Source organism: Triturus cristatus, chromosome 7, assembly GCF_964204655.1.
Source record: "Triturus cristatus chromosome 7, aTriCri1.1, whole genome shotgun sequence".
Taxonomy (NCBI): domain Eukaryota; kingdom Metazoa; phylum Chordata; class Amphibia; order Caudata; family Salamandridae; genus Triturus; species Triturus cristatus.
In genome coordinates, this window is record NC_140590.1 from 1,852,182,720 (window position 1) to 1,852,204,979 (window position 22,260).

The following is a 22,260-nucleotide window of genomic DNA, read 5'->3' on the forward strand; positions in this document are numbered from 1 at the left end:
TTTGTTGCTAGCCATAACCGCGTGTCCCAGAATGAAACATCCTTTAAACTAAAAGGCAAGGCTCGGCTGGAGTCATGATAGCTGGCATAGCGCCGTGCAGCTGTGACTCAAGGCGCTCTCCTGCCAGCTTCTTACAGTTCTTCCCAACTTCCCTCCCCTGAGTTAACAGCGAAGCCCTCCCCTTCACGCCTCCGGTGCTCCTCTCACACAAAATATGTTGTAGCCTTGGTGTGAAGGGCAGAAGAAGCTTACTTTGTGGCAGGGGTCAGAGTTCGACAAAGCACCCCTGGCCCAGCCTCACCCTCTAGGCACTTTCAGGCTCGCTGCCCTCCTCGGCACAGCACCTCGCAGCCCTCCTCGGCACCGCGCCTCGCAGCCCTCCTTGGCACAGCGCCTCGAAGCCCTCCTTGGCACCGCGTCTCGCAGTCCTTCTTGGCACAGCGCCTCGCAGCCCTTCTTGGCACAGCGTCTCACCCACAGCCAGCACCGAGATGGCAAATAGATTTGTGGAAATCAACAAAACCCTCTCTTCTGTGAAAGCCAAGACCCCGGAAGAGCTGCTGTTCACCTACAAGGGGGTGCTGTACCCCAGCACCCTGTGCAGCCCGGAGACCTTCCAGGCGCTAGACGCTTTCCAGCTCAGGGCAGACGACCTGCTCATGGTGGCTTACCCTAAATGCGGTGAGTAAATGCGCTCTTCGATACATTTCTTTTTTGTCTGCAACAAAAGCCTAGCGGTATAGCCAACAACACTTTCAAGGCTTGGATTTTTCAGCGGCGGCGTTAATGATGAAGTGAAACTACACGTCCCAGAATGCAACAGTTTGTAGCTTTAAAATGGCAGCACTGGGTATGGGGGTCCCAGTGGCACCCTGGTGCTACTTGTCTAAAACCCATATATATTAGATTGAGTGGTTCAGTCTGGTTGTGACCCCTGTTCCTCATACAGTAAGACGTGTCACAACTCTGCCAACTTGTAACTTTGAACTGTGAGATCCCAGCGCCTGCTGCCCTGTCAAGTCTCACTGGTCCATGGTGATGTGCTGCTTCAGTACAGGCTTTTTCATTGCATTCTGGGACTTGCAGTCTTGTTTATTCCATTATAAAACAGGACTACAAGTCCCACAATTCAACGGAGACAAGCAGGCCTGGAGCAGCAGATCACGCATGGACCTGGGAAACTTTGGCAGCTCAGCCCCTGATGCCAAAGACCACAATGCGCGCGCATCGTACACATCTGTCAGCTCCCCTGTCCCTGTCTGGCACTGGAAACATGATATGAGTGCCCCCTTCCGCAGAAGTCTTTCTGTGAGCTTTCTTCTCCTGCAGTTCACGGTCATTAGCTGGCAGGAGGCACTGTAGGGCTATATTTATTTATTGGTAGCGGCTGCTTAGCCTGCGGCCCGGTAAATCCTGAATGTTCGCTCCTATTTACCCGGCAGCTGGCTGAAAAGAGGCTTTAGTTAATGTTTTATTTGTCCCGTGGCCTTGCAAATCGAAGGGGAAGGTCACAATTCACCTGGTTAAATAGTAGAGATTCTGCAGTGTTCGACCGCAGCCCTGTGAGCAACGACACTTCCCGGCCCCTGGCTATAGTAGAGGTTGCTCTGTTCGCCCTAAGTTGGCAGAGTTTGCCCAGACGTGGGTCCCTTGCTCACTTTGCCACTGGATTCAAGCTAGCCTGGCCGATGAGGGGTGTTACCCCGAAAACGGTCCCAGGATGCTTGTTTACGGTCTAGGGAGTATCTGGCTGGCAGTTCGGGCTGGACTGTTCCCATGAGGCACAGGGTCAGACTGATTAGCATATGGCTGGGTCTAAACTGGGGTTGCAGAGTGAGCTAAAGAATGATGATGGATTCAACCCAGATCTGTGACTGGGGGTGAGTGTCTGAAAAGTTTCAGCGCTCCGTCCATCATCTCCTTGTGTTTGCTTTGTTCACCCTAAGGTGGCAGGGTATGCCCAGACGTGGGTCCCTTGCTCACTTTGCCACTGTATTCAAGCCTGTTACCCTGAAACTAGTCCCAGGATGCTTGTTTCCAGTCTAGGGAAGACCTGGCTTGGCAGTTTGGGCTGGACTGTTCCCATGAGGCACAGGGTCAAGACTGATTTGCATATAGCTGTGTCTGAACTGGGGTGGCGAAGTGACTGGGGGTGAGTGTCTGATAAGTTACAGCACTCCGTCCATCATCTCCTTGTGTTTGCTTTATAGTAGACATTCTGCATTGTTACTGTCCGGCCGCAGCCGTGTGCGGCTAAAAAATACCCATTATATACTGCCTGGACAGGAGGTGAACAAACACAAATGAAAGGTCATTATTCACTGGCCAGGGGCTTAATAACAAACATTATGCAGTATTTTTCCAGCTTCCTGCCAAATTGAGAAGAAGCTGCACGCTTTACCCGTCTGCTGGCAAAAATGCAGACATTATGCGTAGTTTGCCAGGTCGTCTTGCAAATTGCAAAGAAAGTTCATGTTGGGCATGGCTTTCTGAGGCAAACAAACAGAAACATTAACTTTTTCTGTCCTCCTAGTCTTCACCCCCTCTCTGTTAGTGACCCTAGAACATGGGATATATTCCCGCCGTACAGCAGTGGGGAGCATGAGCACCCTCCCTACACAGGTTAGGGGCAGGGTGCGAGCATGTTTAGGTTGTGTCACAGCAGGAAGGGCTCTATGGAAGGTACACCATATACCCAGGGCGGGTTTGGCAGTGGCAAGTGGGGGGGCGTGGCACGGATTATGCCTCACGGTACTCACCTGCCCATTAAATCTACTACTCCGGTTAGCATCTCAACAGGTGTGCCAACCCGGAGGGGGCTTCCCCTACTGCCGGAGCAGTTCTAGGGTATTTCCCGGGGTGGGGTGAAGCTCGGGCTTGGTGAGTAGCTGGGCAGGGGCCCAAGCGTGGGTTCCCCCTACCTCGGAGGTCAGTTCCACCCACAGAATACCTTCAGAGGATGCTGAGGCCCCATTGAGGGCGTAGGGCCGGATCGCCTCCCCACTGTTGGTGTAGGGTGGAAGTGCGCACACCCTTACTACCTCTCGTTGGAAGAGGCGCTTAGCTGAGGGGGTGAAACTGATCGTCCACCTGTCCTGGTAAGCGTGGGCACGCTAGCACCAAGATTGTGCTGGGCCTGTGTCTGGTCTGCGAGTGCCAGTCGGCCTGAGCCCTCTCACCAGTGATGTTTCTAGGCCTCGGCACCAGCCTGCCAAGATGGACTGGTGTGTGAATTGGCACCAAGGAAGTGCTTAGCGTGAACTCAGACCGTCATGGTCATCCGGATAAAGCACGGACACCACAGGTGTCCGGGAGACCCAGGCTGCCGGCCTGTCACTGTCAACCGATGGACATGCTGGTTCTCACGTGGAGCCATGAGGTTCCAGGCCCTTTCCCACCGTACTGCAGAGAGAAAGTGCATGCACCCTTCTGGCAAATATTGAGAAGTGGTGCAGACATTATTGTTTGTAAATGTAGGTCAGGCCTGCCATTGTGGCCGGTGGGCGCACTTACACCACCACAGGGCTGGTTCTAGGACGTTTGGGGCCCTGGGCAGAAAGGGAATGTGTGAGGCCCCTCTAAATTGCAGACACATGACCATTCAGGGCTGTTTGCATCTGAATAGATGCCCCTGCGCCTGAAGCTTCAGCCCCCCTCTCAGTCACCTTCAAACACCTCTTAACAGCTCATCAAGGGCGGAAGGTGTGAGGGTTGCCATCCCGCTGTGCCTCTCCAATGCTGCTGGGTATCTGAGCTTTGGTACTGCATCGGAGTCTGTTCCACCCGACCTCAACGGCATCGGAGTCAGGCCCGGCTCCAGGAATTTTTATATGGGTGGGCCAAGGGTGCATTTGGGTGCGCCACTGCGGGCTCGATTTGTCGCATATATGTCTGGGCAGGCCTGCTTCAGGGCCCTCCTTTATCTCTTCTTAGTCTTACAAGGCCCAGTAAATCGCACTCTTTTCCAAATCTCTTTCTAAATATTATCACTCTCAAAAACTGTTTTTTCTATGTAATTTTCCTTTGATGGGAAGAGGAGGTTACTGAGGTGGTAGTATCAGGCAAGTGACACTACTTGGGCTCTCTCTGTGCGAGCCTTCATGGAGGATCCCTCTTCATTACTACCTCCACCTGGCCCCAGACTCCGCAACGCACTGCCGTGCAGGCTTGATTATCCACTACTCCTCTCCAGTGCACCTTATCTCACAGCTGACCTTGGGCCCCAGCCCCATATCAGGCATCATCGGGCTCCACTTTCATTTTTCCCGGTAAAAACAGTAAAATCACCTTCAAACTTAAAACATTGAATATAGCAGTAAATATAATTAGCATGCCCTTTAAAGTATGTTCCACAGTAGCCCTTATGACCCGACTGCTAATTAAATAAACAAAAACAGAAAGGCCATGACAGCGCTGATGCGAAAGTCTTTTTTGGCGCCGCACCAATAATCACTGCCATACGCCACAAGTGCCCCTCAGCTCCCCATAGCCCCTCCCCCTCATGACCTCCTCCTCAGATTCCCTCACTGCCACCCTCTACCAATGCCCCTCATTTCTCTGTAGCCCCTCCCCCTCATGACCTTCTCCTCAGAATCCCTCACTACCATCCTCCAGCAGTGCCCCTCATCTCTCCCTAGCTCCCCCTCCTCCCCCCTCCACCCATGACCTCTTCCTCGGATTCCCTCACTGCCACCCTCCAACAGTGCCCCTCATCCCTTCATAGCCCCTCCCACTACCTCCTCCTTGGATTCCCTCACTGCCACCCTCCAACAGTGCCCCTCAGCTTTACGTAGCCACTCTCTCATATGCATTTCATTTGTTGTGTAGCGCTACTCATATCAGTGTAGTGTGTGTCAGTACTTTACACCACGCACACATTATACAGAGACAACGAATCATACAAGTATGTAAATCAGCCTACAGGGAATGTCACATAAGCCAATGAGGATTACATGGTGTACGAATCACGTCATCCATACTGGTGGGCAGTTATTTTAAGAGGGTTTGGTCTGGAGAAGCTCAAACTCAGGATTTAAAGAGTACTCCAGTGGTTAGGGGTTGGCTTTACTGATAAAAAATGTATATCTGACCAAACATACTCATTTTAGCAACATTAGAATAATGAAAGACTGGGGAAGTTCTAACTATATCACAAAACAAAAAACGCGAAGTTCTAACTATACCATTCATGTTTGTCTGCAGCTCTTTGATGACAGTTCATTGGTCACTGTCCTATGTTAGGATTGTACCTTCTGAACTGCAAGTAACACAAGGATCTCTGTCACAATGACTGTAACCCACTGAGATTCCGCATAAAATACAGTTCATCTGCATTTAAAACTACTAACAGACAAATGATTGCTCTCCAGCAGGATCATTAATCACCAGCGTCATCTGGGCATCTTGTATTGTCTTATTGTTGTCCTGCATCAGCCATAATAATGATAAAAACTGATTAAATGAAGCGCACACGAAGTACAGATCCTGCTGGGCCTGTGCAGATTTTAAAAAGAAAAACAAATAGTAACACATTCTCTTACCTACTCCATTGGTCAATCTTAGTGTCGCAGCCTGAAGTGATAAGCAGCTGCAGGGGTTGGGAAAGGTGAATAAAAATAAACAAACTTATTTTCTCCTGCACTACATAGAACAAGCATTTACAATGCAATGGTCTCGGCATTGGTAAAGTTAGAGCTATTGGCATTGCTCATGACATTTTTATGTTTTTGTTTTTAAAACATTTAAAGAAACTGCATTGTTATTTACAATGTCAATAGTTTAATCACTCTCAAATGCGAGGCCTATTGCATTTGCACCCACACACAGATAAATATTGTAAACAAGTAATGGAGAATTGACGTCAAAGCATTATGAGCAACATTCTGTGAAATGTTTATGACATTCAGAAATTCACAGATAATGCCGGAAAACCTTACTCCTAGGTAACTTTAGTATTTCCATTTTCACATTAGCAAAAACACAGAGTTACACGTGCTCATGTGAAAATCTGTCAATCAACTGCATATTCATTATCCCTACACCCCCTTTCCTCATCATGAAAACAACTAAACTACTGCCTCTGTAGACGTACATTTACAACCTTTTCCAATTTGGAAAGAGATTGGAGAGCATTTGGTTAATACCCTTAAAAAGTAATTACGTGGGTCACACTGCATTATAAACATGGAACTACCAATTACTTGCAGCACATGTATATAGATTTGCAGAAGGCGGCAAAAAACCCAGCCTTGCTAGAACCAATCCCGGATAAAACATGAGCCCTGATGAAATAAGTATACTGCCATAACTTGTCATGTTATTCCAAGGCACCAAGAGGGACAAGTGGAACTTTTTTTCTCAGGGAAAAGTAGATCTCTGAAGCATTCCATCCCTTGGAGAAATATATATATTTTTTATAATTCCAGAGCGCTTCTAGCTATACCTGTGATAATAATTATAACAGTGTGTCAAAAGAATAGGAAGTGTTTTACAGGGGTACGCTAACTGACGATTACAATATGATGATCAGCATGAAAATATGTACCAAACGCACAACTCGTTCGAGTGTTTGCAAATGCAAATTAAACGTTCATCAAGAAAAAAAATGCAATTCCACATTCTAATGTTATACACATTCCAGCAAAATACAAAATAATGCCCATACCACAGTTATACACAATTGGTGAACCGGGAAAGGCTTGTGCAGAATAAAAGGTTGCATGACAAATACAGGCGTGTAGTCCCACTGAATGTTCTACAAATACTAGTTAATAGAAGAGAGTAGTAGTAAAATGGAGTTTGTGGCTCAATGGAAACTCAAACCATCCTTGTTGTTAACTGTGCCAAAAGCTCCGTATCATACAGGTTGCAAGGCAGGTCAGCTCCCTGTTGTTGTTTTAGTGCAGCACTGTGAATGACGTCTACTTACCCCCCCGAGTGACATGCCCTATGCCCTCCTCTCCTGGCTGCGCCTCGGGACAAGCCCTCACTTGTATGTGTAATGGGTCAGCACCTCAGACTACACCTCATCTCTTACTAGTCTGTGGCCCTCTCCCCGGTACTACTCCTGTTTTTGTACCTCCTCTCAAGTGTATGTATCACTCACACCAGTCAGTGGCCCTCTCCCTGGTACTCCTGTTTATACATCTCCTCTCCTGGGTGTGCATTACTCCCCCCTCAACTCTCACCAGTCAGTGGCCCTCTCCCTGGTACTCCTGTTTAAGCATCTCCTCACCTGGGTGTGCATTACTCCCCCCCTCAACTCTGACCAGTCTGTGGCCCTCTCCCTGGTACTCCTGTTTGTTTATGCATCTCCTCTCCTGGGTGTGCATTACTTCCTCTGATCTCTCACCAGTCTGTGGCCCTCTCCCTGGTACTCCTGTTTATGTACCTCCTCTCCTGGGTGTGCATTGCTTCCTCTCATCAGTCTGTGGTCCTCTCCCAGGTACTCCTGTTTATGTACCTCCCCTCCTGGGTATGCATTACTCCCCCCTCAAATCCTCCAAGTTCTTGGCACTCTATTTGATACTCCTAGAAATGTGGCCCTCTCCCGACACTCCCAGCCCTCCCCCTCCTCTTACCGCCTTCTCCAGGTGCCCCCTGGCCAGGTCTCTGTTCTTGGTGTGATGGTGCAGCACGGAGCCCAACTGCAGGTGTGTACGAGCTTCCTGGCGCGGTCCCGGCTTGCTCCCCAGCACGGCCTGCAGGCAGTGCACGCACAACTTCACCTTCGGCGGGCTGGAGGTGCGGAAGTGCTCGGCCAGGCCCAGGAGCGCCACGTACCAAGGCTCGGCCGCCTCGGCCTGGGGGGGCTGCGGCGCCACCATCTTGGCTCCAACAACAAGCGGCCCGGACCCGACGCCCGACGCTCTCGCGAGACCTCTGCGCCGGAGCGGACGATAGACGTCACGCACCCGGAGAAGAGGCTTCTGGGAAATGTAGTCTTCTAGGACCGCCGGAAGCGGATTAGCATTGATTCGAAGCTCTGCATCCCTATTCTATTCCCTGCGTTGTTTACTTGTTTTATAATTAAATTGGGGAGGGTAGAGGGGAGCGGAGTTCCAAATCGACCTGCACGCAGAACATGCGCAGTGCTAAAGGATGCATTGGTTCGCAGACGCCACACAGTCCCGCCACGCTGCAGTGCCATCAGCCATGGGTGATAGATACAAGTCATCCTCGCACAGCGTGCTGATGAAATCTAGCTCACATCATGTGGCTCTGCAGGTTCCGAGGCCGACCACACAAAGTGCCCCCCGTGCACTCACCCAGTCTCCTCTCAGGGTCGTATTCGAGCAGTCTGCTCTCATAGATCGTCCTCACTCTCAACTGTCTCTTCACTGCAGCTACCACCGGGGGGCGCTGGAACAAAGCCCCCGTCAGGGTTTCGAGTGTCTGAAGAAAGAAAAATCATCAAGTCACCTCAGCGGCCAAGCACAGAGCTCCTGCCGTACAGTAGGAGATCAGGTGAGGGAGCAACGCCGGGACACCACCGCCTTTCTCCGAGGCACAGCAAAAATGCCTCGGAGAAAGGGAGCCTCATTTTCGGATTTGGGGGCGTGTTTTGCTGTTGTCTCCTCCCTGAGACTTCTCGCAAAAAACACGCCCCCCGATCCGAAAAGAACGGGGCTTCAACGGAGTGACTGGACCTCTTCTCCAGTGGCTGGCCAGCATTTAAGAGGCCAGCCAATGGAGAACAGGAGAGAAGAGGGGCGGGTGCAAGCCCCTCTTCTCAAAGTCACTCCAACTCATTAAATCTCGGAGCGAGACTGCGCAAGCGCAGCCTTTCGCAGCCGAGACCTAAAAAGAATATCCACGCAGCAGGACAGTAGGCAAAGGTTACCGCGGCCAAAGAAAGGATTTGTCGCCTTCCGCCATGCCCCTGGTGGAGCTGAAGGGGTGAAAAAATAAACAAAGCCTCGTTAACATGTAAATGGTCTTTTAAAGACCTGTGAAGTACTCGGGTACAACTGCGATAATCTCAAAAACTGTCTGTGTGTGCCCGCATGGGGGCACACACACGAAGGGGGAGGTGGGGGGGCTTTGAAGCACTTGAGCCCCATGGCGTTGCGCGCCTCCCTTCAAGCCCTCACTGCAAGGGCCAAGGCTCCAGTTTACAAGACACATACATTTAGGGTGGTGCGACCGGTGCCTGGTTAAAATTACGGACAAATAGCGTCCGTTAAAGAATCCTTCACGGACAACGGACAGACGGCCGAAATTACGGACTGTCCGTGAAATTTACGGACGGTTGGTCACCCTACTCTGACCTTCTAATGCAGGCCGGTGTGCGGACTCACACGAACTGTGCGTTTTAAACCAGTGTCCAACCTGCCACCGCAGGTCCTGGTTAACACTCTTTTGCGCGTAGTCCGGTTGGCCCGTAGCAAACACAGTCCATCCAGAGGAGGCCTTTCACCTCCACTAAGCCGGGTCTGGTGGCTCAGTGGACTAATGCGTCTACTGCAGGAGCTTCTGTTCAACGTCATGGTCACAGGTTCAAATCCCGGCGGGTCCACGCAGCCTTTCATCCACATGAGGTCGATAAAATGAGCACCATTGAGTTGGGTAACAACAAACATCTGTTATTCAGCGCCAAGATAACCGTAGTGGTGAAGGTGCGCTTTACAAATACACATGTTATGTCATGTTAAGGTGGAGGGCTGGGCAGTCAGCCACAGGTGTTCACTGCCCAGGTAGCGGGGAGACCCACAAGGGTTCCCCTACAGAGGAGGTTTGCTCTTCCCTTAAGTTAGACGGGGGAGAGGTCGCCTGTATTTCAAGCTGCGATAACGGATTGCAGTGGCGCAGCCTCATGATGTTTCCTATCAATAGATTTAGGCCAAACCCATTCCAATGGTAACAGTGCGCTTGGCATACCTTGCGTGAAAATGCCACTTATGAAATGCGGGCATTTCTATGTATCAAACTCTATGGCTGCCATGATGTTTGGTGCCGGTTAGCACCGGAGGCCGGGGGAGCACATGAATTAATGAATGAATATTAGCCGTATAAAGCGCAAACTTTGCCCGGAGGAGTCAAGGTGCTGCAGAGACGGCCATCAGACAGTAGTACCTGTGGGACTCATACTGATCGACTGGTAAAAAGCCAGGTCTTCAAAGCCTTGCGGAAGAGAGAGTGAGACTCTTGTCCCGAAATTACAGAAGGGAGAGAGTTCCAGAGCCTAGCAGCAGCGACGGAGAAGGCTCTGCCCCCCCATCTGACTCTCTTAAACCTGGGGACTACCAACAGATTTTTATTGGCTGATTTTAGCTGTTTGATAGGAACATAACGTCGGAAGAGACCTTTAATACCTTCCAAAACTAGATTATAGTAGGCCTTGTGAGTGAGACAAAGAGCCTTAAACAGGATTCTCCGGTTTAAAGGGAGTCAATGCAACTCACTAAGAGTGGCCGAGACTGAGTGGAATTATGGAAGGTCCATCACCAGCCTGGCTGCGGCGTTCTGTACCACCTGCAGACGATGAATGAGCCCTTTGTTAACACCCAAATAGAGGGCATTACAATAATCCAGTCTAGATAACACTAGGGCAATGACTGCCTGCTTTCGAGAGGTGAAGGAAAGAAATTGCGAGATTTTCCTAAGAATCCTGATGTTTCCGAAGCAGGTGGACACCATTTATTAATCTGAAGGCCCAAGGAGAGAGAATTGTCCACATCTGGGCATTCCTCAGCGACAGACATAAACCATTAGGCATGCAATTGAGATAGCTGACATCTGCCATTTGCTAGTCTTGCAGAATATATGGAGGTAGAGATTGTGACACCTGGCCTCTAGGACCAGATCACGGCCCTATAAAGACATAGATCTGCATTCTGCAGCTTCATGGCAGACAGGACATAAATTTAGGGGACACATATGTGGTTCAAAGAAATACCCTTTGACCTGTTTCACAACTTCAAAGGGTTCATGGAGTATAACTACCCACTGCCACCAAATCAAGAGGAGAAATCCGCTTGTCGGGACACAGGACCGGAGAATCTGGACTGCGTCATGCACATTGCCAGAAGACTATTTTGAGCACATGGGGGATATGTGCCCGTGGAAAGAACAGCGTGCCTTCCTGAATAGTGGCTGACCTAGGCCAACAAACCTGCTGACGTGTGGCACCCTGAAGTGGGCTCCCAAGGACCTGTCAGCTGGTCTCCTGTTCTCTTGGAGGTCTCGGGGATATCAAAGATCTCCTATGAGGGGCCCACACCATCTACCGGTGATGTCTGGAGAGTGGTGCCCTCTACGTCCCCCATCGCCTGCTGAACGCTGGACAGCGCAGTGTTAGCCTGGAACTACAGAACCTTGCCTGGAGTTGAGCGTGCCTAGTGTGGAGCTCAAGAAATTGCTCGCATCTATGGCAAAGTGGCTCCGGTGCTGCAGGAACCTCTGCACGCATAAGCGTCACGTTGGAGGTGAGCGGGTTCACCGGTTGCAAGATCCAAAGTGGCCTGCTTCATTGACTGTGCCACAATTCTCTTGTGTGCCACGTCAACTACATGCTCATTGCGTGCAGTGTCTAATTCACAGGTTGCGACCCACGGAGGTGGGGGAACACAACCATTGCAGAGTCTCATTCTACCTCCAGGCATTGCTGAACTTGCTCCTGTGTGTGTGTGTGACCGGAATAGTCTTGTAGATTGGACATCAAGATGTGCAGGACATAGTGCCTCATTTCCAGGGAGGTACAGAATTGCAACTCTACTTTGTGTACACTGAAGTGTCTGGTGCGACTCATCTTGTCGTGCCCCAGACCCTGTGCCCTGTTTGCCAGGGCGCAACCAGAATCAATGTGTATCAGGCAGTGTGCCTCCTCAAGTCGAGAGGCTCACCTGTGTGTTGTTCCCCATTCACTGCTTGTTCTCTCTCTGGCCCCATAACGGTGGACCAACTGCCCTCTCCCCATCTGGCTTGTTAGAAAGGGTAGACGGACCGGGAGGGTCGGCCGGGGTCAGGAGGAGAGGTCTCCGGGGAGAGCCGTCTCCAGCGATCGTACAGACAAGTAACTTCCCTCCCCCACAGACAGATACCACACACGGATAAGGTTCAGTGTTCTTTATAAGTACTTCTTAAGGTACGATTGAATGGTACAAGGAGGTCTGGACTCAGGGGTCCCCTCGAATCGAGTCTCTCAATGCAGGGGAAGGGGGAGCGGGACAGTCTGTTTACCAGTCAGGTAGTTCGGATGAGAGGATGACTAGCTCACAATCCTCGAGCTTGGTGGTTTAGTTGGTACGGGCCGCGGCGGCGCCAGCAGGTCCCGGTCGAGATGGTCGGGACACGGTCCGCGGCAGCGCCAGCAGGTCCCGGAAAGATGGTCGATGTACGGTCCGCGGCAGCGCCAGCAGGTCCCGGTGAGGATGGTCGTTACAACGGGCCGCGGCAGCGCCAGCAGGTCCCGACGAGGATGGATGATGCAGAAGGCCGCGGCAGCGCCAGCAGGCAGGACGATGGTTCACAAGAGCGGGCTACGGCAGCGCCAGTAGTCCGTCAAGGCTGAGTTCTCTCGGTGTCTCTCGACTCCAGGATACAACTGCCTTCCTGCTCCGGAGTTGCCCCAGTTATAGGGCAGGCGCCCTTTGATGTCCGGACCCTCGCACTTGGAGGTCGGAGGGCCCGGGATGAAGGTGTCCAGACACCCAGCAGGGGGTGGAGCCAGCGCCTGGGGGAGCTGGAGGCGATCGGCACCTGGCGGGGGAAGAGCTCTTGACACTTCGTCCTCCCATTGACCTGCCAAGTGGTCCGCTCACCTCCCGGGTGGATGGTGGTGCCGGGATGTCGGGGCCGGCCAGGCCCGGGGTTAGGGTCGGGGCGAGGCCACGCGGCCTCGTGGTGCAGGGCCCAAGAGGGCGGCTTGAACCGGCCGGGGGAGCCGGTGGGGCTGGGCCCCGTGATGAGTAGAGGTCCGAGGGCAGAAGATCCGTCGGGAGACGGGGTACAGGTGCTTTTCGAGGGTTATGCCTGGTGGGCCGGAGCTCGGGCCCTGTCGTGCGGGGAGGGAGCAAGCCCTTCGTGTGGCCTGTCCAACATGCGTCCCCCCCAGCTGAAGGCGGGGAGAGTCACCCATCTCCTTGGGGACTCTCTTCGTCGAGGCGGAAAAAGCGGGACAGGCCATCCGCGTTGGCGTGGTCTTGGCCTGGTCGGTGCTCCACAGTGAAGTCCATTCCCTGCAGGGAAATGGACCAGCGCAAGAGTTTTGGGTTCTCCCCCCGCATCTGCATCAGCCACTGCAGGGGTGGATGGTCGGTTTGTACCCGGAAGTGGGTACCGAAGAGATAGGGCCGGAGCTTTTTGAGGGCCCACACCACTGCGAAGGCCTCCCTCTCGATGGTGCTCCAGCGCTGTTCTCGGGCCAGGAGACGTCGACTGATGAAGGCCACCGGCTGGTCATGACCTTCGGGGTTTAACTGAGAAAGGACGGCCCCGATGCCGTGGTCGGAGGCGTCGGTCTGTACCACGAATTCCCGACTGTAATCGGGGGCCTGGAGCACAGGGGCGGTGCACAGGGCGGCCTTCAGCTTCTCGAAGGCCGCTTGACAATCGGGGGTCCAGTTAATCCGCTTCGGTTGGTTCTTGGACGTGAGACCCGTGAGGGGCCCCACGATGCTGCCGTAGTCCTTCACGAACCGCCGGTAGTAGCCGGTGAGCCCCAAGAAGGCTCGGACCTCGGTCTGGGTGACGGGGGGCTGCCAGGACTGGATGGCAGCAATCTTAAGTTGTAGCGGGGCCACCAGCCCGCTTCCCACTTGGTGCCCAAGGTAGGTCACAGACCCTTGGCCAATTTGGCACTTGCCGGCCTTAATTGTGAGGCCGGCCCGCTGGAGGGCCTGTAGGACCTCTTGGAGGTGACGGAGGTGGTCGGGCCAGTGGCGGCTGTATACAGCGATATCGTCCAGGTAGGCAGCGCTGAATTCTTCGAGCCCCGCCAAGACCTGGTTCACGAGGCGTTGAAACGTGGCGGGGGCATTCTTCATGCCGAAGGGCATGACCTTGAATTGGTAGTGGCCATCGGGGGTAGAGAAGGCTGACCGTTCCCGAGCCCTGGGTGTGAGGCCGATCTGCCAGTAGCCCGCTGTTAGGTCGAAGATACTGAGGTAGCGGGCGGCCCCCAGCCGGTCGATCAGCTCGTCTGCTCGGGGGATCGGATGAGCGTCGGTCCGGGTGACAGCGTTCAAGCCCCGGTAGTCGACGCAGAATCTCAGTTCAGGTGCGGTGCCGGGGGCAGCGGCTTTGGGGACCAATACAACCGGACTGGCCCAGGGACTGTCCGAGGGCTCGATGACCCCGATTGTGAGCATCTTGGCCACTTCCTCCTGTATGCAGGCCCGTACCCGATCTGGTACGCGGTAGGCCCGGTGTCGGACAGGGGGACTGTCCCCGGTGTCCACGTCGTGCAAACACCAAGGGGTGACCCCGGGGGTGAGGGAGAACAGGGTAGCGAACTGCAGCAGGAGGTTCCGGCAGCCCTGGCGTTGCTCCGAAGTGAGGGCGTCAGAGAGCCGGACCCCGTCCACGGAGCCGTCATTCTCCTGAGTCTTCAGAAGATCCGGGAGGGGTTCGGAGTCTTCCTCTGCCCCACTGTCCGTAGCCATCAGGAGGCTGAGTTCTGAGCGCACAAAGTGTGGTTTGAGTCGGTTGGTGTGGAGGACCCGAAGGGGGTTCCGGGAGGTCCCCAGGTCGATGAGGTAAGTGACGGGGCTTTTGCGCTCGACCACTTTGAAGGGCCCCGTCCACTTATCTTGCAAGGCACATGGTTCGGTGGGGGACATCACCCATACTTGTTGTCCAGGCTCGAACTCAACGGAGGAGGCATTGTGATCATACCACCTCTTCATGTCCTCCTGGCTGGCCTCGAGGTTCGCCTTGGCCATCTCTCTGAAGCGCCGGGTCTGATTGCGTAGGGCCAGGAGGTATTTGAAGACGTCTGGAGGGGTCTTTAGGGGGGACATCTCCCAACCTTCTTTTACTAGGCTGAGGGGCCCTCGCACAGGGTGCCCGTACAGGAGTTCGAAAGGGCTAAAACCGAGGGACTTCTGGGGAACTTCTCGGTAGGCGAAGAGGAGGCACGGGAGTAGTACATCCCACTGGCGACGGAGGGGCTCTTCCAATCCCCCAATCATCCCCTTGAGAGTGCGGTTAAAACGCTCCACTAGTCCGTTCCCTTGGGGGTGATAGGGGGTCGTGAATCTGTAGGTGACCCCGCATTGTTGCCAGAGGGACTTCATGTATTTGGATATAAAGTTCGTGCCTCGGTCGCTGACGACTTCTCGGGGGAAGCCTACCCGGGAGAAGATCCCCATTAGGGCCCGGCCAACCACCGGGGCTGTCACGGTCCGTAGGGGCACCGCCTCGGGGTAGCGGGTGGCATGGTCCACCAGTACTAAGATGAACCTGTGTCCTTGTGCCGTGCGGGGGTCCAGAGGCCCCACAATGTCTATCCCCACCCTCTCGAACGGGGTGGTGACCACAGGGAAGGGTTGCAGAGGGGCTTTCAGCTTCCGACCACTCTTCCCGCTGGCTTGGCATGTGGGGCAAGATCGGCAGTGGTTCAGGACGTCGTTCCTCATTTTCGGCCAGAAAAAGTGGGTCACTAGGCGGCTGTACATCTTGTCCTGGCCCAGGTGTCCAGCCAGGGGGGCATCGTGGGCCAGGTTGAGCAGAAAGTCTCTGAAGCGGAGAGGTACCACCAGTACTCGACCGGCCCCCAGCTCGGCGATTCTTTGCTCGCTGTATAGCAGGTCGTTATCCCAGTAGACCCAGTGAGTTCCGGTGGAGTCCCCTGCGTTCTGGGCGCTGGCTTGTTGGCGGAGTCCCTCGAGGGAGGGACAGGTCTTTTGTTCCTGGCGGGACTGTTCTTGGGTGGGCCCCCCTTTTTGACGCCACTGAGCCAGGTCAGGAAGGTTCTGGGGTTGCGCGTCCCCTTCGGTCATCGGGTCTGGGAGGCTGGCCTCGTCGTTGTCTTCTACTGGGGCGACCGGGGGCGGAGGTGCTGGCCATTCCGGTTCTTCTGATCGGGGGACGGCACGGGCGGCCATGGACCGGGTGGTTACGCAGGCCCAGTCCGGGAGGCCCAGCATCCCCAGGTGCTCTCTTCTCTCAACGGTGGCCCACGGGGAACTCTCGAGGTCATTCCCCAGGAGGCAGTCCACGGGGGCATCGTCCCGGACCGTCACCTTCAACAGGCCGGAGACCCCTCCCCATTCGAACGGGACGCAGGCCATTTGACACATACTCTCAGAGTTGTCTGCCGAGCGGACGGGGCAGAGAATGTTCGGCAGGATCTGCTCGGGCTTCACCAGGTGACAGCGGACGGCCGTCACACTGGCGCCTGTGTCACGCAAGGCCTCGGCTCGCTGTCCATTAATGGTCACCCACTGACCGTACTTCCTGGTGTTAGCGGGTAGGGGAGCCCGTGGGACCATGTCTCTTCCCCCTAAGCACGCCAGGACCATGGCGGCCGGTTCCCACTCTTGCTGGGCCGGCTCATACTCTTCGGGTTCCCCCGATAATCGCTCTTCCCCCAGGGCGGCGGCAGCTACCTGGCGGGGCTTGGGTGTTTGGTTCTGCGGGCAGCTCGGGTCATTGGCGTAGTGGCCGACTCGCTGGCATCGGTGGCACGTGACGTTGGCTCGGAACCCAGGACGCCACGGGGGGTTGCCCCGGCCGGCCGGAGGCGGGGTGCTGGCCACGGGTGTTGCTGGCAAGGCGTCTCTCCCTCGCCCCTGGCCCCCTCCTCCTCCCCGAGGACGGTGTTGGCCTGGGTTGCTTCTGTTCTGTTCGTGTGGCCCCCTCCGGCCCACTCGGGTGCTTTCCCATCGGTCAGCTTCGGCGGCGAGCTGCCGGGGGTCAGTCAGCTTACTGTCGAGGAGGTGCTGCCTGAGCTCGACGAAACAGTTGTTCGACAGGTGCTCCCATACCATAAGGTTAAAGAGTTGTTCGTAGGTGGTGACATGGCTCCCCTTGATCCAACCCTCGAAGGCACGGCTAAAATAGTTCACGTATTCTACCCAAGTTGTACCTGGGATCCGGGTGCAATCTCTGAACCTCTGGCGGTACATCTCGGGTGTGAGGCCGTAGCGGGTGAGGAGGGCAGCCTTCATGTGGTCGTAGGACGACATTTGGTGATCTGGGAGCTGCAGTAGGGCATCGCGACCCTCGTTGACAAACCTCCCCCAAAGTCCGGCTCCCCAATCACTCCGGTCGATCCGGTGGGAGGTCATGGCGATCTCGTAGGCTTTAAACCACTGTTGTATGTCGTCTTCTCGGACATACTCGCGGACAACATCCTTGGGGATGTGGACTTTTTTCTCGATTGGCCCCGGGGTGTGTGGTCGCTCAGGCACCCCCAGTTCTTTATTCTGTTTCCGAAGTTCTATCTCCGCTAGTTGGCGCTCGTGCTCGAGCGTTATTTTTTTCTCCTCCAGTTCTCTCTGTCTCTGCTTCTCTTCTCGTTCTTCTCGGAGCCGCATATGCTCGAGGTTGAGTTTCTGTTCAGCTAACTTGAGTTCCCCATCCATCTTGAGTCGTGCCATTTCCAACTCGTGCAATCTGGTTCTTTCTCTTTCTCGGATCTCCTCCTGCGAGAGGCCCGTTCCCCGCTCCTCGGGAGCCGTGGCGTTCCCCTCTGGTGTGATGCTGCTTTGGTCGGGGGGTCCGGCGACCCCAGTTTCTGTCCACGACTCTAGGGCGTGCTTTAGATCATCCTTGGTACTCAGGCCGGTGGTAGCAATGCCAAGTTCTATGCAGAATTGTCTCAGATCGCGGTGGTTGTATTCTTCTAACTTATCCATTTGGAATTTCTCGGTGGAGCTGCTATCTTTGGCTGACATCGTGTTTTTGTCGTGGGGTGAGCTACTCTCTGTACGATTACGCGTTGATTCGGATCGCGCCGCTGGCCACCAATGTTAGAAAGGGTAGACGGACCGGGAGGGTCGGCCGGGGTCAGGAGGAGAGGTCTCCGGGGAGAGCCGTCTCCAGCGATCGTACAGACAAGTAACTTCCCTCCCCCACAGACAGATACCACACACGGATAAGGTTCAGTGTTCTTTATAAGTACTTCTTAAGGTACGATTGAATGGTACAAGGAGGTCTGGACTCAGGGGTCCCCTCGAATCGAGTCTCTCAATGCAGGGGAAGGGGGAGCGGGACAGTCTGTTTACCAGTCAGGTAGTTCGGATGAGAGGATGACTAGCTCACAATCCTCGAGCTTGGTGGTTTAGTTGGTACGGGCCGCGGCGGCGCCAGCAGGTCCCGGTCGAGATGGTCGGGACACGGTCCGCGGCAGCGCCAGCAGGTCCCGGAAAGATGGTCGATGTACGGTCCGCGGCAGCGCCAGCAGGTCCCGGTGAGGATGGTCGTTACAACGGGCCGCGGCAGCGCCAGCAGGTCCCGACGAGGATGGATGATGCAGAAGGCCGCGGCAGCGCCAGCAGGCAGGACGATGGTTCACAAGAGCGGGCTACGGCAGCGCCAGTAGTCCGTCAAGGCTGAGTTCTCTCGGTGTCTCTCGACTCCAGGATACACCTGCCTTCCTGCTCCGGAGTTGCCCCAGTTATAGGGCAGGCGCCCTTTGATGTCCGGACCCTCGCACTTGGAGGTCGGAGGGCCCGGGATGAAGGTGTCCAGACACCCAGCAGGGGGTGGAGCCAGCGCCTGGGGGAGCTGGAGGCGATCGGCACCTGGCGGGGGAAGAGCTCTTGACACTTCGTCCTCCCATTGACCTGCCAAGTGGTCCGCTCACCTCCCGGGTGGATGGTGGTGCCGGGATGTCGGGGCCGGCCAGGCCCGGGGTTAGGGTCGGGGCGAGGCCACGCGGCCTCGTGGTGCAGGGCCCAAGAGGGCGGCTTGAACCGGCCGGGGGAGCCGGTGGGGCTGGGCCCCGTGATGAGTAGAGGTCCGAGGGCAGAAGATCCGTCGGGAGACGGGGTACAGGTGCTTTTCGAGGGTTATGCCTGGTGGGCCGGAGCTCGGGCCCTGTCGTGCGGGGAGGGAGCAAGCCCTTCGTGTGGCCTGTCCAACATGGCTCTTCCGAAGAATTTGTGCCACCAGGTAGGAGTGAGAGGAATTGACTAGGCTGGAGAGACGCTCTTGAGAAAGTTCTGGACCAGGTCAAGAGACTGCGTGACCCTCCTTTACTTCACAAAACTGGGCTGGCGCCAAAAGGCCCTGGTGGATCCCTGTTTGTAACAAAGTGTTGCTGTTGGCCCGTTTCTGCTTTACAACCTGGTGGTGAACTTCCCGAGTGGTGCCAAGACCCCCCTTGTTTACGCCTATCTCTGGTTTATGCTTACTATCTATCCCCACCTGCTTTCCAGGGACCCAGATGAGGTGCCACCTCAGCCATGCATGGTACTATGTCCAGAAGAAGGGGCTGATGAACCTCACTCTGGGGTGTCTGGGACAGTAGGGTTGATCTTGAGGGTGGCGGGAGGCTTGAAACCACGGGGTCTGCAGAGTGTTACCTATTGACCTCTGTGGTATCAGTGGCACCCCATTAGGGTGCGTGTGTGTGTGAAAGTGCCCATACGGACCGGGCTGGTACCTGTTGTATTGAGTTGTGGTGCAGAGTGAGCGTGAGTGTGCCGGAGTGACCGTCTGTGGACTACTGGTGCTTCATGGCAAAGGTCGGCAGTACTGGTTTATACGTTGTTTTCTTGTCCAAACCACTTAAGCTCACAACTGTGGGTTACCCATCTGGCCTCCTCCCGTGGTGCTGCTAAAGTGTGATCATTCTCTGTATGTGCATGTTACTGATAGTCTTGTAGTCCTGGGGGCACCCTATAGTCATGTGAAATTGCCTTATTAGGATTATGGGTGGTGGGAAGGGGGTGGCCAAAGTGTTGCACCTCACAAGAGTGCTGTGGGCAGATTAAAGAAGGACTTTCCCCCTGTGTACATATTCTCGAGATCTGATCAACACAAATTGGGCTTAGTGCCGCTAGTAATATTAACAAGTGGGATTTATGCCCAGGCTGCATAGTATTCATGTTGCATTGTTTCATGTGTACATGTGGAAGATAAACAACATTTCTCATCATAACGTGTGCAGTCTCTCTTTTGTGCTGTGCCGAATATTTATCGTGGTGGCGTGCTGTGCTCTTGCTTTACACATTGCTTCTGAAGGACCCTGACTGCTCAGTGCCAAGGTACCCAAGAGTGAGCACGGGTTGTACAGTGTGTACAATCCCCTGCCCTTGACGGGAGCAGTACCTCTGCCTGGCTGGAGTATCCCTTCGGCCAACCAGATAGTTCCGGTTTCCCTCGCTGCTGGCTGAATAGCTGACAGCTGCCACAATGTGGCCAGGAAACAGGCATAAAGCAGAGAAACTTCACTAATTAACCGGCTACTCTCTAAATACCATGTTAGAAATGGGGTTGTTGGTTGACTGGGGCATTAACCCTGGTCAATCAACAGCCACAATCCCTGTCAGGGTGAACCACAAAAGTCACTAAATTATCCTGTGCTTAATCCTCTGATACCTTGGCTCAAATGTAGTCAGGCTTAACTTAGAGTATTTATGCAGCACAAAACTGATAAAGTGAAAACGCAACACAGGAAAAATTCCACACCAATCTAGTAAATTGTAATAAAATATTTAACACTTGAATGACAAAATAATAATCAATAGAACCAGAATTATGAATTTCTCATTGTGAGAATGAGTCAAAGTAAAAAAATGTGTTCAACAGTAATGTACCCGATACAAAAAGTGTATTGGGCCCAGTTAGCACTCATCCTTCAGACTTAGAAGAAATTTAGCCAAAAATGTTCTGAGAAAGTAAAGGTCCGCAATACTGCAGGAGGTGTCCAAGTAGGGTGTATTGTTGTCGGGGTGCTGCGGGACGAAGTCACGGTGAAGATTTCTACATGCAGACATGGTCACTATTTCTGAAAGCCTACTATCTCCTGCGGACAAAGCTGGATGCTGTAGCCGACGAGAGTTTCACGAGGTCAGATACGCCTTCCATTAAGAACCGCTGAACAGGATTTGCTGCTGCGGAGAAGAACGTAGTGAGAGCTGCCACAAAGTGAGGCCAATCAGCGATGCTCCTTGGACAGATAGACAAGCACGTAGGTCCTGGTCTTCTATCAGTTCTCAGAGGAGTGTTTAGCTAAAAAATGTCGAAGCACAAAGTTTTAGATCTTGGCTACCCTCAGCACCAACGGTCCAGGATTTGAGGGGCACCCCTTGGGGGTTAGGACTCACTCAGGCTGGGTCCAAGTGCAGGTTCAAGATGTTTGAAGTCTGCTCTGTCCCTGAGACTCTGATCAGGAGACCAGCCAACTAGCCCATAAGGTTGCTCTGGTATTCCTGGGTTCAAGTGATGAAACAGGGATCAAGCAGCAGGACTGTCCCCTGAATGTTTAAGGCAATCTCCAGGCAGCAAAGAAGTCCTTTCAGGTGGAGCAAAGCAGTCTTGTGGAGTGCAAAGCAGGCCACAGCAGCAGGCAGTCATCTGAGAGCCCACTGTAGGTCCAGAAAGTGAACTGACAACTGGGTCTGAAAGCCCTATTTTAATATACCTGGTGCCTTCATTGAAGTAGAAGAAGTTTCTAGAGAAATGCCTTTGAAGTCCTTGACGTTTCCTCCCTCCCCTGCTTTGGGTCCAAGCTGGCTGCATGAACAATGCAGTGGTGACAAGTCCTTTGTGAGAAGGCAGGGCACATCCTATTCAGTTCAAGTGGGGCTGTGCTCAGCTCAGCACCCTACATCCTGCAAGTTGATAGCCCATCCAGGCACACCTATTCCCTCTATTGTGTGGCTGTCTGGTAGGAATACACAAAGTCCAACTGCCACCTACACTCAGTTATGTGGTACATGAACAGGATGCTTTCACCAAAATAGTTGGGGCAGGAAAATGGCAACTTTCTAAAAGTGGAATTTTTCAAAATCCATCTTTTTCATTAAAGATGATTTTTATTACAATTTCTTAGACACCAAACAAGAAATGTTTTCCCATTCTCAATCAAGTGTTAGCATTTAATATATGTAATAAGGCAACCCAGTGTTATCCTATCGGAGAGGTAGGCTCCACAGTAGGGGAAAACCAAGTTCGGAATTTTCACTACCAGGAGATGTAAAACTTAAACGTGCATGTTCAGCCTTTTAATCACAGTGTACCTTGCCCTAAGGGCTACCTAGGGCCTAACTTTGGATTGATGTATATGCAATGAAAGGGGAGTAAAACAGAGCCAGGAGGCAGTTGCCAGTATGATTTGAAAATGTTGCTACATACTGGCTGGCACCT

General features: G+C 53.6%; 1 protein-coding gene and 1 non-coding gene across 2 annotated transcripts in view; one reads left to right on the forward strand and one right to left on the reverse strand.

Moving 5' to 3' along the window:
• Positions 1 to 205: 205 nt before the first annotated feature.
• Positions 206 to 22,260, forward strand: part of LOC146813447 (sulfotransferase 6B1-like) — a 184,621-nt gene continuing 162,566 nt past the window's right edge. Inside the window, exon 1 of the mRNA XM_085620206.1 lies at positions 206 to 681. Coding sequence (XP_085476332.1) covers positions 492 to 681 — 190 coding nt within the window. The 5' untranslated portion in view covers positions 206 to 491. The remainder of the gene's footprint in view (positions 682 to 22,260) is intronic.
• Positions 8,144 to 8,219, reverse strand: LOC146813448 (small nucleolar RNA SNORD83). Its single transcript, XR_014967328.1, has one exon. It is a non-coding gene; the product is annotated as a small nucleolar RNA SNORD83 (small nucleolar RNA).